At 36.5% G+C, this 18,128-nt stretch overlaps 1 protein-coding gene across 3 annotated transcripts in view; it reads left to right on the forward strand.

The window, feature by feature from the left end:
- The window catches only part of PPP2R2A (protein phosphatase 2 regulatory subunit Balpha), an 80,180-nt gene that overhangs the window by 39,155 nt on the left and 22,897 nt on the right, over nt 1-18,128 (forward strand). Inside the window, exon 3 of one of the 3 annotated variants that reach the window (XM_003823562.6) lies at nt 8,872-8,969. In XM_003823562.6, coding sequence (XP_003823610.1) covers nt 8,872-8,969 — 98 coding nt within the window. Of the gene's footprint in view, nt 1-8,871; nt 8,970-9,884; nt 9,956-18,128 lie in introns of those variants that run through there. The other 2 variants (XM_008977201.5, XM_063606672.1) reach the window with 2 other exon arrangements.

An 18,128-nucleotide genomic window follows, 5' to 3' on the forward strand; every position in this document is an offset into this window, starting at 1 on the left:
ACATTTAGTCATCATGTTTTCAAATAGTCCCGCCCTGCCCCTTCCCAGGACTGCAGTGATACTTACGTTAGAGCACTTGATGTTATCCCACAGGTCAGGTCTTGGTTACTTTTTCTTCCTGTCTTTGCTTTATTTTGTTTTGATTATAGGGTAGTTCTTCAACTTCTTGATATTTTCCACTACAGTATTTGTGTCCTATCCAATGTATCTTTCACTTCAAATAGTATGTTTTTTTATTTTTAGTCACATTTTTGTCTTTCGTCTTTTATTTCTCATCATGTTGATGATTTATTCTTTATTCTTTTTTTTTTTTTTTGAGACACAGTCTGGCTCTGTCGCCCAGGCTGGAGTGCAGTGGCACAATCTTGGCTCACTGCAACTTCCACCTCCTGGGTTCAAGTGATCCTCCCACGTTCAAGCAATCCTCCCACCTCGGCCTCCTGAGTAGCCGGGACCGCAGGAGCACGCTACAGCACCTGGCTTAATTTTTTTGTTTTTTTAGTAGAGACAGGGTTTCACCACGTTGGCCAGACTGGTCTCAAACTCCTGACCTCAAGTGATCCACCCGCCTCAGTGCTGGGATTGCAGGCGTGAGCCACTGTGCCTGGGCCATGATTTATTCTTGATCATACGGAGCATATTTACAAAAGCTGTTTTTGGTCCGTGTCTGCTAGGACCTTAATTCTTTCATTTTTGTCACTTCTGGCTCTGTTTACACTGGTTTTTCTTCTGATTATGGGTTGTATTTTCCTGCTTGTTTATATTCCTGGTAATTTCGGATTGGAAACCAGACAGTGTGAATTTACATTGTAGAGTGTTGGATTTTGTTCTAGCACATAGTTGAGACACTTGGGATAGATTTGATCCTTTCCAAGGATCAAATGTTTGTTGTTAAACTTTGTTAGGACAAGTTTAGTCTTTAGTGCTGATTTAGCCTGATTACTAAGGTGTGACACTCTTGTGAGAACTCTACCTGCTGGTGGGGATTTCTCTTCTCTGGCTGGTGGGCACCCTAATTTTTCAGAGCCTCATGTCACTTCATAGATGCCCAGATCAGTATTCAGCCAAAGATTCTAAGTGAGCAGCCTGTAGATACCTTTTTTGGGGTACTCTGCCTTTACGTTGTAGCTGCTTTAACCTCTGGCCTCTGGATTCTTCATAACTCTCACCATGCTGTCTTGGTCCTTCCAGTCAGTAAGCAAGAGCTACTACAGGGATCACTTTCTTTTCGTTTCTAAGAGTCTCCAACCCACATTCATTGTCCGTTGTCTGAAAAACAGTTGTTTCATATATTCTATTCAGTTTTCTAATCTTTCACAGCAGGACAATAAATTCAGGTTATCTTAACTCCTTTGTGGCCAGAAACAAGACCAGTTATCAGATTTTTAATTTTGATTTTTATCTTTTACTTTAACCTCTTGAAAGTAGTAGTAGTAAAAATCACACATTTTTATTGGGTACTTTTTCTGAATACCTTTGTTTATGTAGTCTTAGTGTTCTTTGTTAGTCTTTGTCTTTTTTACTGAAATATAACAAAAAGTAGAGGAGACTGATTACCTAGTAGAGCTTTACAGGAAGTCAAATGTTATTTGTAGAAAGATACGAGTTATTATAGCCAGCTTGACAAGAGCATTTTCTTCCAGGTATGAACATTTAATTTCGTATTAGAATACTACATTGGCAACCCCATTTGTTTGTAGATACTTGCTCTTTACACAAATGCAGCCCTTTGTGGCAGTATTTGGAATACAGAATTTTAAGAAATAGTGGTTACTCAATAGAATTTTCACACACTTCATGATTATCTTAAGATTTATGCTATTTTGTGTTGCATGAAACAGATATTTCTGGATTTTCAGTGTTGTTTATTTGCTACAGCAATGTTTAGAGTGTTTTATGAGTTTTAACCTTTTACATTGTTGCTATTTCACTGTAAAGCCTAATTATATTGAGGGAAATAACAGAATAGGGTTTGTCAGCATCTTAAGGAATGGATCCTACATCAGCTGTTTCAAATGGCACTTTCAGGAATCTATAAATCAGATGGTTAAAAATACTTAAACAGGCCAGACGCAGTGGCTCACGCCTGTAATCCCAATACTTTGGAAGGCTGAGGTGGGAGGATCACTTGGCCAGGAGTTCAAGAGCAAGCCGGCCAACATATTGAAAGCCTGTCTCTACTAAAAATACAAAAAAAAATGAGCTGGGTGTAGTGGTGCATACCTATAATCCCAACTGCTCAAGAGGCTGAGGCAGGGAGAATTGTTTCAACCCGGGAGGCAGAGGTTGCAGTGAGCTGAGATCGTGCCACTGCACTCCAGCCTGGGTGACAGAGCAAGACTCTTTTGTCTCAAAAAAAGAAGATACAAATTGAAATCAAAATACCTTTTGAAAAAAAATACTTAAGCTATTCCTCTCAGTTGTTTCCTCCCCTCCTTTATTTTTATTTTTTTAAAACGGGCATTTGCATATTAACTTGGTCCTTATGTCTTGTAATTCATGCTGTAATTGTTTATTTTGCCTTAGGATACTCCTTTGATTTTTCTTAAGCATTTACTGAATCCTTTATTGGTTAATGCTTCATCTGTAGGGATTACAGTGCTTTCTCTTAGCCACATTAGGGGGCAGAATTTAGAATGTGTATCACCCAGTGCCTTGAATGTAGCAGATGCTGAATAAATATTTAAAAGTTGTAGGGACAGGCAGTAACTGTAATGTGGTCATTAATAAGTAGTATAAAGTTGATGTTGCTTGGCTCTAAATATTTTACTAAACACAGACATTTTGACAATGAAAAAGAGGCAATAAACTGAATACTTACACATTATCCCTTTTTTCATCATCCAGAGATTTATAGAATTCTGTGCTGCCACCTTATCCCTATAGTGCTAAATATGAGTCCTGAGTCTGACAGTTGATCACTGTGTGATTTTTCTTAGGCAGGTTAATCACTCTAATTTGTTTTTCTATACATTGAAAATGATATGCATATTACAGTGATGTTATAAAGATTAAGAGAGAATAAATGCCCACTTAGCACAATGTTTGGCACATTTTGGTTGTAACATCTGTATGTGCTTTGGCATTAGTTTGATATGACTTTGTGTTATTTTAATGCCAGTATCCAGTTAATATAAAGCAGAGTTTGGCAAACATTTTCTGCAAAGGGCCAGATAGTAAATGTTTTCAGTCTGTGCCGTCTATTCAACTCATGGGCATGGCTAAGTTCCATTAAAGAATTATTTACAAAAACAGGTTGTGGGCCGTAGTTTTCCAACCTGTGACTAGAGGTTACTTTTGTATTTCTTTGTCTTTTTTGTTTTTGTTGCTGTTTTCATTTGACAGCTTTGGTACAATGTATTTCTTAACTATTGAGTATTTCAAATACCTTCAGCTGTATTAAAAATTATATAGGTAATACAGTTATAACCTTCTTTGCACTTTGATTAATTTCTTTCAGATCACTTATTTGAGACATAGTCCTCAAGTGGAATTATGAAATCAAAGAGTGACTCCATAAAGTGCCTCACAACACAAGAGCTGAGGTATTTAGAGAATGCCAAGGCTACTAATAATTTAGTCTTTTAATGGATAGTAATTATTTGTTACACCCATTTATATATACTATTTGTGAATTTCCCCTTGCTGATTTTTATACTGAGAGTTACATTTTTGAACCTTTGGCTGTATGTGTTCTATTGTGTTTCTTATAATACATAAGAAACAGAAGATAGGTGGCAATAAGGAAACGGCCTTATAAAGTAAAAACCGACCAATGACACTGTTGTCATTCCCACTACCAATTGCTCTTCCACTCACAAAAGAAAGCAATTATTTCACCTTCTAAGAGTGAAACCTGCCTGGGTGCTGACAGTTTAGAAAGAGGGGGTGGAAAAAGTAAGAATTTCATTCTGTATAATAAATTACCAATCCCTTGGTTTGCATTAATAGTGTATAGATAAAATTTAAGAACATTACATTACTTTTTTTTTTTAACAAAAATATTCTTATGCCTTTTAAATACTACCTTTATATCGCACAATTTGGAAGTCAATGTGTATCTAAAATTGCTGGGTTGACTTAATGCATAGTAGGGCAGTGGACTAATGTTCTGAAAGGTCCTTCTTTATTAACTGTATTAGAATGTTCTTTTGTAAGATTAATACAGGCATTTTTCATTGTAAAATAACATCGTGATTGGTCATAGGACAGATTTTTCCTTTTAAAGAAGTTGTTTGTTCTTTGGCATTTTGGTGGTGGTGGTTTGTGAGAATATAACTCAACTGATGTACTATACTAAAGTATGCACAAATTCGATATGATAGCTCTGACAGTGATGTCAGTTTTTGCTTTTAAAAAACATGATACACAGTGCATTGTTTAAAGGTGCAGAATTCTCAAATTCCAGCATTCTTGGGTTTGCAATAAAAGTCAGTATCCGGCCAGGTACGGTGGCTCACGCCTGTAATTCCAGCATATTGGGAGGCCGAGGTAGGCGGATCACAAGGTCAGGAGATTGAGACCATCCTGGCTAACACGGTGAAACCCCGCCTCTACTAAAAATACAAAAAAATTAGCCGGTTGTGGTGGCAGGTGCCTGTAGTCCCAGCTACTCAGGAGGCTGAGGCAGGAGAATGGCGTGAACCCGGGAGGCGGAGGTTGCAGGGAGCCGAGATCGCGCCACTGCACTCCAGCCTGGGCGGCAGAGTGAGACTCCATCTCAAAAAAAAACAAAAAACAAAAACAAAAACAGTCAGTATCCACTCTGTAATGTTTTAGACCTGTGCTGTCCAGTCTGGTAGCCGCTAGCTACATATGGGTATCAGAACATGAGAAGAATATTTTCTAAGAGTAGATTATTTTCTAAAAACCTGGATACCAGTATTTAGCCAGCCCTGTTTGGGTGTAGCATGAAATGGTATCCCTGTTTGCAGGACTGTGCTTCCTCACTTTTTGCATGTCATGGCATTCCTAAAAAGCAGCGATGTTTGTATGGCACACTGGGATACACAGCCGAGGATGCTTACAACTAGGGCTTACCGATCTGAGTGCTCTGCAGCACCAGGCAAGACCATACCCCATTCTTGGCATGCCGGTATGCAGTGGCACATACGGTACAAAGCTGCTTCAGCGTGCTCCCTATAACTCATTCCTGGATGTTTTTCTTGGTCTATGAGCGGAATTTGAATTCATTCTCCCTTCTTATTTCATCATTTTTATATGTCATATTCCCAGTGAGACTGTGAGACATTGGCATTTCACAACTTAGAAGAGCTTTCAAAGCATCATCCATAAACTTAGAGATTTAGTGAGTAACTGTATATGATCTTTCTCTTCTTCTCTTTTGTTTAAGGGAGAAAGGAGGAAGGAACACCATGACGTAGTGATATATTTAAATTCTGTTTTACAAACCAGGAAAATAGTTTTCCTACCAGAAATATGATTACATTAAATATATGCGGTATAAGGATCGCAGCAAGGAGACCATGAATCTGTCCATCTACGCCTCCCCAAAATAAAATTACTCTACACTATTCAGATAAAAAGTGACTTGGTTGGCTGTTTCTGAAACTTTCTGTTTATTGGCTTTTGGCAAGATAAATAGTAACAAACACCAGTGTCTTAAAATCTAAAAATTGGTAATCCATGTACCTACTGTTTATTTCCCTCAAGGATTTTACAGTGAGTTGACTTTTGTGGTGTAAATCTTTGGTTCTTGTCCTTTCCTGATATCCAGCCACTTGCTGTTTGGGCCAGTTGTTTCTAGGATTCCTCACCCTACACAAGGGTCCCTCTTAAAATTCTTTACCTTTGCTACAAAACTAGTTCACTGCTAAACACATACCACATCACTGTACGCTAAAAATGTCATCATAAAATATTTGTTCCTGCCATAAGAAGTGATATGTTATTGGAGCAAATGTCTTGTTTCTGTTGCATCTTGCAATCAAGTCTTTTTCTTCTCCCCACACACCCTTCACCTTCCTCTTCCATTCACATGTTCAGTGATTACATTATAACTGGTTGTGAGAGTCCCCTGTCTTCAGTTTGGAATATTGTACCTACAATCATTACTTGATTCTTGTTCTGTCTTCTCATAATAAAATAGGTAAGGGCTGGGTGTTGTGTTTTGTGGTTCATGCTTGTAATCCCAGCACTTTGGGAGGTCAAGGCAGGAGGATTGCTTGATGCCAAGAGTTCGAAACCAGCCTGGGCAACATGGCAACACCCTGTCTATAAAAAAATAAAAATAAAAAGATTAGACTGGCATGGTGGTCCGCACCTGTAGTCCCAGCTACTTGGGGAGCTGATATGGGAAGATTGCTTGAACCCAGGAGGTCAAGGCTGCAGTGAGGTATGATTGAACCACTGCATTCCAGCTGGGGCAACAAAGCGAAACCCCATCTCAAAAAATAATAAATTGGCGTGGAATGTGCCTTCCCACCCCACCCCTCAGTCTCAAATCTCAGTTGTTTTACTGTAATGCTGTCCTTACTGATTTAATCATCTGTAGGTTTTATGTGTTCAGTTCACTTAAGGAATATTAAGGTTTCTTCCTTATTAGAAATTGAGCCCAGCTGGGTATGGTAGCGCTTGCAAACTTCCAGCAGTTTGGAAGGCTGAGGTGGGAGGATCACTGAAGACCACAAGCTTGAGACTACCCTGAGCAACATAGTGAGACCCTGTCTCTACAAAAAATTTTTTAAAAATTAGCCAGGTATGGTGGTGCGTGCCTGTAGTACCAGCTATTCAAGAGACTGAGGTGGGAGGATTGCTTGAGCCCAGAAGTTCGACGTGATTGCACCACTGCACTCCAGCCTGGTCAAAAGGCCTTTTTTTTTTTTTTTTAAAGACTCTTTTAAGAAAAAAAAAAGTCCATGCTGCACCAAACCTACCTGTCTAACTTTACTGCTTAGCAGAGAGTGTAGTCAGGCTAGTCACGCCATGGTCCTTGACATCTCTTTACTAAGTGATAGTTGTAACAGCTCATCAGCCTGACAAGGAGTTGTAATTAATTTAGGTGGATGCAACAACTTGGACCTGGGAAAGAGATAAAATCAGTAATGGGCAACTCGGCCCATTATTCCACTGAGTTGAACAGGAGAATGAGTCTGGTATTGGTTTCAGATGTGAGCATTTCACCAAGCTGAGAGCATATTCTAGAGATCAAAGATAGGTATTTTGGTACAGCAAGATTTCATGTTCAAATTAACTAGTTCATTTGATGGTTAGGCTAAAAAAAACCCAGCAAATTATCAATGCTGTAGGGAAAATTGAGCTGGACTTACGAGAAAGAATTTGTGTCTTCAGGGTGTCTGTGTGAGGGATTTGAATTTAAAGATAATCTTGACTCTGTATGTTTGTATTATTATTTGATTTTAGAGCCTAACCCTCAGATTTGATTCAATATTTTTTGTCTACTACTGTTTGCTCCTACTTAACTCCCCAGTTGTACTCTAATGTGCTTTAAGTGCAGGGACTTTGTATATTTTTAATCCTTTATTCGCTGTAGAAGTCAGTAGTATAGTACAGAACTCCTAATCAAATGACTTCTCAGTACTTACTGGTGTTTGGCTTTATGTACTAGCCCAGTATATTCAGTTTTACGCCTTTTATGTTACTTAGGTAAGCAGTTACTTAGGTAACCACCGTGGTGTAGCCAGGGGTTTTTTAACCTGGCGTTGAGGTGTTGTCCAAACAGTCTGAGATAATATGCACATTTTTATGAGCACTTAAATATGTGCAGTTTTGTGGGAGAGCATTTGTAACTTTTGGTAGATTCTGAAAGAGTTCAAAAAGATTAAATGCCTTGGACCTAGACAACGGAGGAAGAAAAGAAACCTTCTCAAAATCTGGGCTTTAAAAAATTGCTAAAAGAAAATTATGAAATGCAGTGCTGGATAGGTTATTGGTAAAATACATGTCAGTAAATTTAAAATTTTAAAGTATGTGTATCATCAGATTCTTAAATTCTTAACAGTGAGCTTCTGTAGACCAGAGGATGTCTGTTCTTTTATAAAGCTGATTTATTTTAAATGCATATGATAGGGGCTTTTCTAATTCAGCTTAATGCTTTATAGTGAAGAACTTCTTAATGACACAGTGATGAATTTTACCATGTTACTGCTCTATCTTATGCCCATTTCTGTAATTTAGACTTTTTTTCTTAGGAAAAGGGCTCTAGTGTGAAAAACCAAGAAAAAAAACTTGACAGTTTTCTTTGATCATGACTGTGAAGTCAGCACTGAGCTGGTAGAATCCATGTGACGTGACTGATTCTAGTGATCCTGCAGTGTAGGGGAGCTGGAGGAGCCGTGCACATTGAAGGCACATAGCACGAAGCATTTCTGCTATAAAAAAGCGGGATCTATTTGCAAACACTTGTTTGAAGCCATGATTTTGAATTTATGACTTAAAATTCCATGTAAAAGTATTTTTACATTTAAAATTCCCTCTCCTTATTAGTAATATGTGCCTTTATTATAGATGATTATTTGCATTTGCATAAACAAGCTTATCAAATGTATGTAAGAAAATTAGCAAGATAATGTTTAAGGGTGCTATCAGAATGATTCACAAATTGTTGATTTCTTTGCATTCACAAATTTAGTGAAATGTTAATAAATTAGTATTTGTTGTATTCTCTGTTAAAATAGTTTCATACTGGTTTATTCTGAGGAGAATTTTTATTAGTGGATCAAAATATTTATGAAAGAACTTTAGATTCATGTTATTTCTGATGGGTGGTTGATGTACTTCAAAGATATACTTCATAGACTTGGAATGTTTGGGAAAACATGCTAAGTTCTGAAACTAGTGAGTCGGGAAAGAAAAACTAATATCTTTTTTTGTTTTGTCTCAATTATACAGCAGATATAATTTCTACAGTAGAATTTAATCATTCTGGAGAATTACTAGCAACAGGAGATAAAGGTGGTAGAGTTGTCATCTTTCAACAGGAGCAGGAGGTAAGTGTTTAAAGTTTATTGTCTAAATTTCAGTTTGATCTTAGGACTAGAGCTTGTGTTGCACTGGAGAATCTCATCAGAGGATGTTGGAATTTTAAAAGAAGTGTGTGTTTATTGAATACAATGTCCAATATATAGACAGCTCTGGTTCTCTTAGCTTTGTATGTGTGCATGTGTGTACATGAGCGTATGTTGTTTTGGTTTAAAAACATAACACTAATTGTAAAAATACTTGATTAGAGAAGGGGGTGGAAAGTGATGGAATAATCCAAGATTTTAACGGTTTTGAAGCCTTGGCCCTTCATTATAATTTTTCCTTTGAAACTCCATAAAGCAAAGTTGCTTTGACTTCTTCTCAATGCTTGGTTTACTTTGTACAATTGAGGGGTGAGAGGCTAGTTTAAAGAAAAAGCAGCTCAATTATTTTGATGTCAGTTCATAATAATACTGTTACAATGATTTAAATGTAAAGGTTTAAATGACAGTTGCATGTACATGCATGTAAAGTAACTTAAAAGTGCAGTGCTAGCTTTTTGAAGAAAGAAAATTGCAGAATCGGTAATTAAAGTGGGCTTTTGTTTTGTTTTTCTTACAACTTAGGCACACTTCTAAATTTAATTGACCAGATTTCTCACTAAAAATTTTTTGCTAAACAAAATTTGTCACACTTGGTTTTTTCTTATTCATTCTCTCCTTCCATTTGTAGATCAGAGTTTAACCATTAAAATCAGTTGTTTTGGAACATTCTGCCCCTATTTATAATATATTTAAAAAGTTTAAAGTAATGTGGATAAATTGCAGGGTTTTACAAATACATGTCTAAATCATAACACAGAGTTAGGTTTTAAAGGATTGTGAAATTCCTTAAATAAGCAAAGAATCTAGTAATAATACTACTACTTTGCACTTCTATAGCGCCTTTGACCTGAGGATCTCAAAGTGCTTTACAAACACTAATGAATTAATCCTCACAACACCCCAGTGAGGTAGGTAATTTAATTTTAAAAGAAATGATTAATAGTGTCTGATTAGAAGATGCACAAACACTAAATATGTCTTTTATTATTTTTTTCGTTTGGAAGAAAATATGAAAATAAGACTCAAGCTTTGCTTGACAAAGAATGGTCTCGTGGGAAGTGGGGGGCTAAATCAGTTTTCTGTTTTTAAGTAGCCAAAAACTCGACCATAAGAATCTTGACATACTTAGAGTTGACATGGAACCTTACATTATAATTTCATTATAATTTCCCTTTATTTACTAACGGGAAAGTCAAGATATAAATAGACTACTTTATTACTTAGTGGCAGAACTAACAAGCAGAACCTGAACTTTTGGCCTGTCGTTTTTCAGTATTCTTTGCTGTTTTTCATGCTAGATAACCAAAATGTGAAAGTTTTTATCTAGAGTTTAGAGCAGACCTTCCCATAGGTGTTCTCTGCCCTTGAATGTATTTTTTACTGAAAGTTATTGACTCTCTACACTTTACTTTTATTTTAAAGAAAAGTGTTTGAGAAAAACTCGTAAAAATTGTTTTTGCCCTAGGCTTAACATTCTGAGGGTTTCAGAAAGTCTTCATTTTTAATGAGGGCATTGTGTCATTGTCAATTCTAAAATACAAGTTTGTCAATTAAAAGCTAATTTGGAACTATTTTGCCTGAGAATGAAGTCATTTTCATCTCCTGTGGTCGTTTGTTGTCCAAGTCAAAATCAAGTGTGGAAAAAATGGCTGAAAATTTTTTTAATTGGGGGAAATGTTTGTTTTAATATGGGTTTAGTAATGTAGTCAGAATATTAGTATTTAGTATTTTCCTAAAGGTTGTTAGTAATACATTAATTTGTAATTAAATTCCAAATTTAATAGTTACTGAAATTACTCATTTACTTATATTAGAAAATAAGACAAAATTATTTTAAAGATAATCATTTCCCGTGATTCTTTTCTGAAATCCCACTGAAGATTCTAAAGTGCTAGTATTTTAACTACATTTTCTTGTAAGAAGAAATGAGCAGAATAACTTTTTGGGAAGGGCCATTGATAGGAAAAATTGGACCTCCTTTTCGTGTGTCTCATTCTTCTTAACTATATTTAAGAATTCTAGACAGAGAGTTTTGTAGAAACTCAGTAACATGTCTTTTGAGAATTACTTAGTGGTGTAAATATCAGCATGTTTTTAAGTGATAGATTAAGTAAAGATGATGATGGTGATTGACTCTTCACTTCTGAAACTTGATCTTGACTATTAATTTGGTGTGTTTTGCCTATTTAATTTTCTACATTTTAAAGCCCTGTCTTATATTAGAGTTTCTAATACAGTATTGTCTTCAGAATCTATGTCATTGGTCATAAATATGTATACTTGACACTTAGAGGCACCTTTGTTTCAATACCTAATGTAATTGGATGAGATTTTATGAATTCACATCTAGAGGCACCTTTGTTTCAATACCTAATGTAATAGAATGAGATTTTATGAATTCACATGTATATATCTGTAAGATAGTGTTACAGTTTGAAAAGTGAAAGAAATAGTCCTTTCCTAATTTGTAGATAAAATCCAAATTATTTAACAAGGTTATATTGCTTCATTTAGTAGCAAAAATCAGATTAGGATTTGGGTCTCCGATTTTCAATCCAACTATTATATGTTCATTCCAGAGTACACTGGTGCCTAATGTTTCTTAGACTCTGATGAGGGTGCTAGCCTTGTTTGCAGAATACACTGGCATTTGATCTGTTGTGGCTTTATTCTCTTACCTAGTGGCAGGGTTCCTTCTTCAACTTGACTTTACCGGAGACCAAAATATCTCCACCCACTCATTTTTATTGTCTTTACTTGGAAGAAGAAGAGATCATATAACAGCAACAGAGAACTTGGCACATCAGACTTTGACATCTGTAACCCCTCATTGTCTGCCTCATTTATTTTACCCTTCAGAAGTAGCTAGTCTCCTTCCTGTGATCCAGGCGGGTATCTGTGTCCTCTTGCTGCCTGTCCATTTATTTCCCAATCGTAATATAAAGAAACTGAGTAGCCAATTCAGAGGGTCTTCATTTGGTTTGAGTATGTTTCAGACTGATAATTGTTTAATATTTTTAGCTGTCATTTAATAGCATTGTTATAACTAATATATTTGTATAGATATTCTGCTACACGGAATCTCTGTTGTAGAATCAGGGCATCTAAAGAAATTGAGGCACACAAGTAAAGTGATTTCCCTGATGTAATCACAGCCATCATGTGATCAGTGAGAGTCCAAAATTCTGATAACAAATCCAGTGTTCTTTATAGCATGACCCGATATAAGTGACCCATGTTATTTTTATAGCTTCTAATAGCTTTTGACAGCAAAGTAAATGATAGGGTATATTCTTTTTGTTAATGAAAATATTAATACAGGGTTTTGAGGAGAAGAGTCCAAACAGCTATTAAAGTGGATAATGATGTTCTCTAGGTTTTAGGGATTTTTGTTGTTTCCATGGGTGCTCAAATTAGGTAATTAGCAGTTGTCAAAGTAGCTGGTTTCCTACTGAGTTGGGTTGCTCAGACCTTCAGTTTCTCTGAGACTTTGTGATGTACCCTGTAAGGTAGTGTGGGTGTGTGGGTGCTGGGTTAAAGGGACAGCTAAGGCGGAAGGTGAGGAGGGAGGTTGTACCTCTTTCCACTTCTTTTTATAATTTTTCTAGATTGGTATGGGGCCTTTGATTTTTGTTTTCTAGGGCTGCTGGTAACTTTCTTGGATTTCATACCCTCTGGCTTTTTTTATTCTTAATGTGGTATTCCCAAAATTCCTTAACAGGATACAGAAGAAACCTTAAAAAGCATGCTTTTCACAAAAGATGGATAGTATTGTTAATATGATAGTATTCTCTTTCTAAATTATATATGGCTCAAAATGTTTGCATGTATTTAAAATGCAGATTTCTGGGTTGGGGGCCGTGGCTGATGCCTGCAGTCCCAACACTTTGGGAGGCTGAGGCAGGTGGATCACTTGAGGGCAGGCTGGCCAACATAGTGAAACCCTGTATCTAATAAAAATAAAAAAATTAGCTGATCCTGGTGGCACATACCTGTAATCCCAGCTATGTGACTGAAGTATGAGGATCACTTGAACCTAGGAGGCGGAGGTTGCAGTGAGCTGAGATGGTGCCTTTGCACTCCAGCCTGGGCAACAGAGTGAGACTGTCTCAAAAACTAATAATAAAAAATAAATAAATAAAATACAGATTTCTATCCTGCTCCTCAAGATTACTAAATCAGAATATGTATGTATATGGTGCATTCATAGAATGTAAGAGCTAAAATTTATAGGGCTTTCTAGGGATTCTTAACTTTTTTGTTGTCATCCCATGGATTCCTTTGATAGCCTAGTAAATCCTGTAGACTTCTCAGATTTTTTTTTTTTTTTTTGAGACGGAGTCTCACTCTGTTGCCCAGGCTGGAGTGCAGTGGCGCGATCTCAGCTCACTGCGCAGCCTCCACCACCAGGGTTAAAGCAGTTCTCTTGCCTCAGCCTCCTGAGTAGCTGGGACTACAGGTGCACACCACCACACCTGGCTAATTTTTGCATTTTTGGTAGAGATGGGTTTTCACCATATTGGCCAGGATGGTCTCGATCTCCTGACCTCGTGATCCACCCGTCTCGTGATCTACCCACCTTGGCCTCCCAAAGTGCTGAGCGTGAGCCACCATGCCTGGCCAGAATGTTTAAATTGCATAAAATATTTAAGATTATAAAGGTTGAAATAATTTACCAAAATACTCATAATTGAGTAATATATGTTTTAAGTGGATAACAGCTGGATTATGATATTAAAATGTCATTTCTGTGTGACAGAGTCACAAGAACTGCTAATACTATATGCAGTTTGTTACCTATGCCCATAATCAAAAGAAATGCTGAAATTTAGCTGGAGGTTAGTGAAAATAAATGTGTACATTTTCCCCCCCATCCAGGCTTATAAAATCCCTGGGTTCTGTCATTGGACCCTTGTGTCCATGAGCCCTCAATTTTTAACCCCTGGTAGTGCAGTCTCCTTTTGCCAGCTGGGGGCCCAGGTACCAGATTACCCATCCAAAGTCATACAGTTAATAAGGAAGTGATTCTTCACTGCAGAAGCCACACATCCTGATTTCTACTGCATGGTTTTGCCCACTCTGACCTGGATGTAGTAGCAGCAGTTTATGTGCTAGGACCTCTGCCAAGATCCCTAAATCTTACTTAATCATCACAGCAAAATAACAAAGATGTATGTATGTTTACTATATCTTGATGTATTACAAATTTATAAATAAAATGAGATTTAGAGAGGATAAGTAACATTTCCAAGAGCACCCTGCTAGGTAAGTGGGTAAAAGCTAATTCTGTATAAATTTGGATGAGTATTCACAATGCTGGCTATTGATATTAAAATTAAAAAAACTTTAATCCTGTTTGGTGTGATGAGCCTAATTGTTAAGAAATCACACAGGAAAATCAGTCTCATTACTGTATACCTAATGAGGAAAGTACGTGATCCTTAGACTTTTTAATATGAGCTATTGAGTGATCTGTTTTCTGTCATAGGTGTTAGAGGGGAAAATGGACTAAGAGTTGAACAGCCTTGGTTCTAGTCCTGGTATTCATTTATGCATTTGCCCAGCCATCTCTTCTTGTTCAGCCTTTTAGCGTCCAGATTTCTGTCCAGACTGCCATCAGATTCTTGTCAGCTACCTGTTAATCTTTTGGGGCTCCTTAGGGTATTACATTTCCCAAAAGCAAAATATCATGTATTTTAAATATTTAAAATATCGGCTCAATGGGTACCTAATTTTACCCGTTGAGCAGAAATTTGAATTAACCATATTTCTTATACAGGGTGAGTATCCCTTATCTGAAATGCTTGGAACCAGAAGTGTTTCAAATTTCAGATGTTTTCGGAGTTTGGAATATGCGCATGTGTACATAATGAGATATATTGGGGATGGGACCCAAGTCCTAAACACAAATTCATTTGTTTCATATACACCTTATACATATGACCTGAAGATAATTATACAACATTTTAAATCATTTGTGCATGAAACACAGTTTTGACTGTGACCCATCACATGAGGCCAGGTGTGAAATTTTCCACTTGTGTCATGTTGACAGTAAAAAGTTTCGAATTGTGGAGCATTTTGGGTTTCAGATTTTCAGATTAGGTATGCTCAACCTATCCCCAAGAAATTCTCCACCAAAAACAACTCCAAATCTATGAAATTAATAATGCCCAGTAATTTTGGAATTAATTATTTAATTAATAAACTTGGAATTTATTTACCTTTCCTTCTTCCTGTGCTCTCCCTAGCCTCACACATATAAAACATTTCATTGTATTCTTATTATTAATAATTTTTCCCTCTTAATTATAAATTCATTATGCTCGATGTAGATATTTTAGTAAATATGGATAAGTGGCAAAGAATGCATGTATAACCCCACCAAACAAAAATAAGAACTTTTGGTATATACCAAAGGCCTGTCTTTCTGAATATCTGATTATAAATTTAGGGTTGTATGATTTTTTTTTCTCACATACTGTATAGTGAATACCTTTTCATGTCATTCAATTTTCTGTATCACCATCTCTGTAATGACATGACATGACATAATTATGTTTATTTGATCTAGTCTCTATTGTTAGATTCCTAGATTGTTTATTTCTGCCTCTTTTTTCAGGGTTGGGAGGTGAGCAACTGCCCCTTTGCAGTTACTGTGTTTTTCCCTCTTTCTAAAAAAATAAAAGTAGCAACTTGGTGATTGAAAATACATTATTTCATTGGATTTTGGTTTTACTTTACGCCTTAATACTCCCAATAATTAAAGCATCTTGTTCTATGCCCTCTTTTTCTAGTGGTGTATTTATTGAATTTGGATGGGCCACATATTGTGAGAGACGGCATCAGCTCTTTTTCTCACGAGGCATTATGTTTTTCAGCTTTGTTGATTGGCTGCCTTTAAATTTTATTTTACTTTGTTTTTCTGCCCACAGATTATTTAAACATTCTTTTGTTCCCTTTTAAATTTATTATTTAGTTAGACTTTATTACCCTACATTATGTGATGAAGTGATTTTTTTCTCTTCCACCTTCCCCACCCATTCACAAATTGCCAGTCGGGTTATTATTATTATTATTATTATTTATTTTAGTTTTACAGAGTCTCGCTCTGTCACCCTGGCTGGAGTACAGTGGCATGATCTCAGCTCACTGCAACCTCCATCACCCAGGTTCAAGTCATCCTTATGCCTCAGCCTCCCGAGTAGCTGGGATTACAGACGTGCACCACCATGCCTGGTTAATTTTTGTGTTTTTAGTAGAGGCAGGGTTTTGCCATGCTGACCGGGCTGGTCTCAAACTTCTGGCCTCAAGTTATCTGCCCACTTAGGCCTCCCAAAGTGCTGGGATTATAGGCATGAGCCACCACACCCAGCTGGTTATTACATTATTTATTGAAATTTTTTCACATGGATTTAAAATGCACATTAGATCAGTCATCTGCAGAGTTGTGTCTAGACTTCACTGTATTTTAGCTTTTCAAAGTCTTATTCAAGGATGATGAACGTCTTTCTACTTTATTCGTTCCTTCTTACAGTTGAGTTGTGTAGATAGGTTTTGAAATGTATTGAAATTGGGTTCTTTCTCAGATATCTCTCTATAGCCTTTCAAAGTAAATACTTGATCAGAATAGTTGTTGTTGCATATTTCTTAGTGTCTAGTTATTAAGAAGGATTTGACTTGTGCCTTTACAAAGGGGAATTTTCTAGCGAACTTCATCTGTAGTCAATTTATCAGGGGTATGGAGGACTTTCTTATTAGAATGTTACCAGTGGAAAGGACATTGAAGACTATCTGATCCGATCTTATTTGTTATTTCTCCAATTTGAGGCACAGAGAAGAGTCTGAAATCAGGCGCCTCAAATGTCGGGGTGTCATGCATTTACCTGCATCATGTTGTTTCTAAATGATAGAATTTGCACTTGATCCTTATCTGGAAGAGAAACTAATATTTGAACTTTACTTGCTTTTGCATTAAATTCCCAAAGTTATCCTGTCCTGAGAGAATAAATTGTATTTAACACATGAAGAAAACGTGATCCAGGGGATTGTTATGTTTTATGAACTTCAAACGGAAAGAGACACAAGTAGTAAAATGAATCTTTTTTTTTTTTTTTTAATCTAACACCAGGTAGGGTTCATCTGAATCTTCTCTCAGAGAGAAACCAACTCCTTAAGGGTCCAGGTTAGATTGAAATTCCATTTTGAGAGAAACAAGGTTGGAGAGCCTTGAGATCTGCCTCCATTCCTTGGTTGTTGATAGAACTGGGGAAGAGCGCTAGCATCTGAGCAAGGCACAGTTTTCATGTGGGGTGTTTGTGTGTGTCCACGCGCATGTGCATGGAGGGTTTTTTTTTTTTTCCATTCCTTTCAGTAATGTGTAAAATGTAGAATAAATAAGCATTCCTCCTATGTAACTTTATCACTTAATCTGTAGCATACTTTAGAACAGATATTCTAGCTAGTTTGATAATCTGAGTGAAAGCACTTTAACAACTTTAGGTTTTAAAGCATTATATTAATTGTATTTTATGTATTTCCTTTAAATTTTGACTATCTTATAGACAAATAATAATGCTACTTGATTTGACTTTCTAATTGTTTCAACCAGGTATCCTTCATTCAGATATCTCTCCCACTATATTGTTGTTTTTTTGATAGGATATTGTGACTGATACGCTTCCAAATTGCACTTAGAATAGTACATAATAGGCACTCAGTGAATGAGTATTAACTTACTGAACATAATTTAATAAGGCCTTGCAAAATCTTGAAGTGCTCCATGACTATCATTATCATTAGTTTAGAGAAAGTTTTGAGATTTCTCTTGTGTTTATTTCATCGAATGACTTGTATTTTGTTTTATTCTAGAAAGTTCCCCATATTTTCTGAATGTGTTGAGAGTAGTTATCAGATATCATTTAATTTTGTTTTGTACCATTTCTGCCACTGTCCCTGAATGCCCATTTCACAAGACACTGACTCTTTTAAAATACTTTTATACTGCTATAAAATATAAAACAAATGACTGCTTACACTATATAGAAGATGAACATTAATAAACAGTAAGTTTTAGTAGGG

This window comes from Pan paniscus, chromosome 7 (assembly GCF_029289425.2).
Source record: "Pan paniscus chromosome 7, NHGRI_mPanPan1-v2.0_pri, whole genome shotgun sequence".
In the NCBI taxonomy this organism is placed as follows: Eukaryota; Metazoa; Chordata; class Mammalia; order Primates; family Hominidae; genus Pan; species Pan paniscus.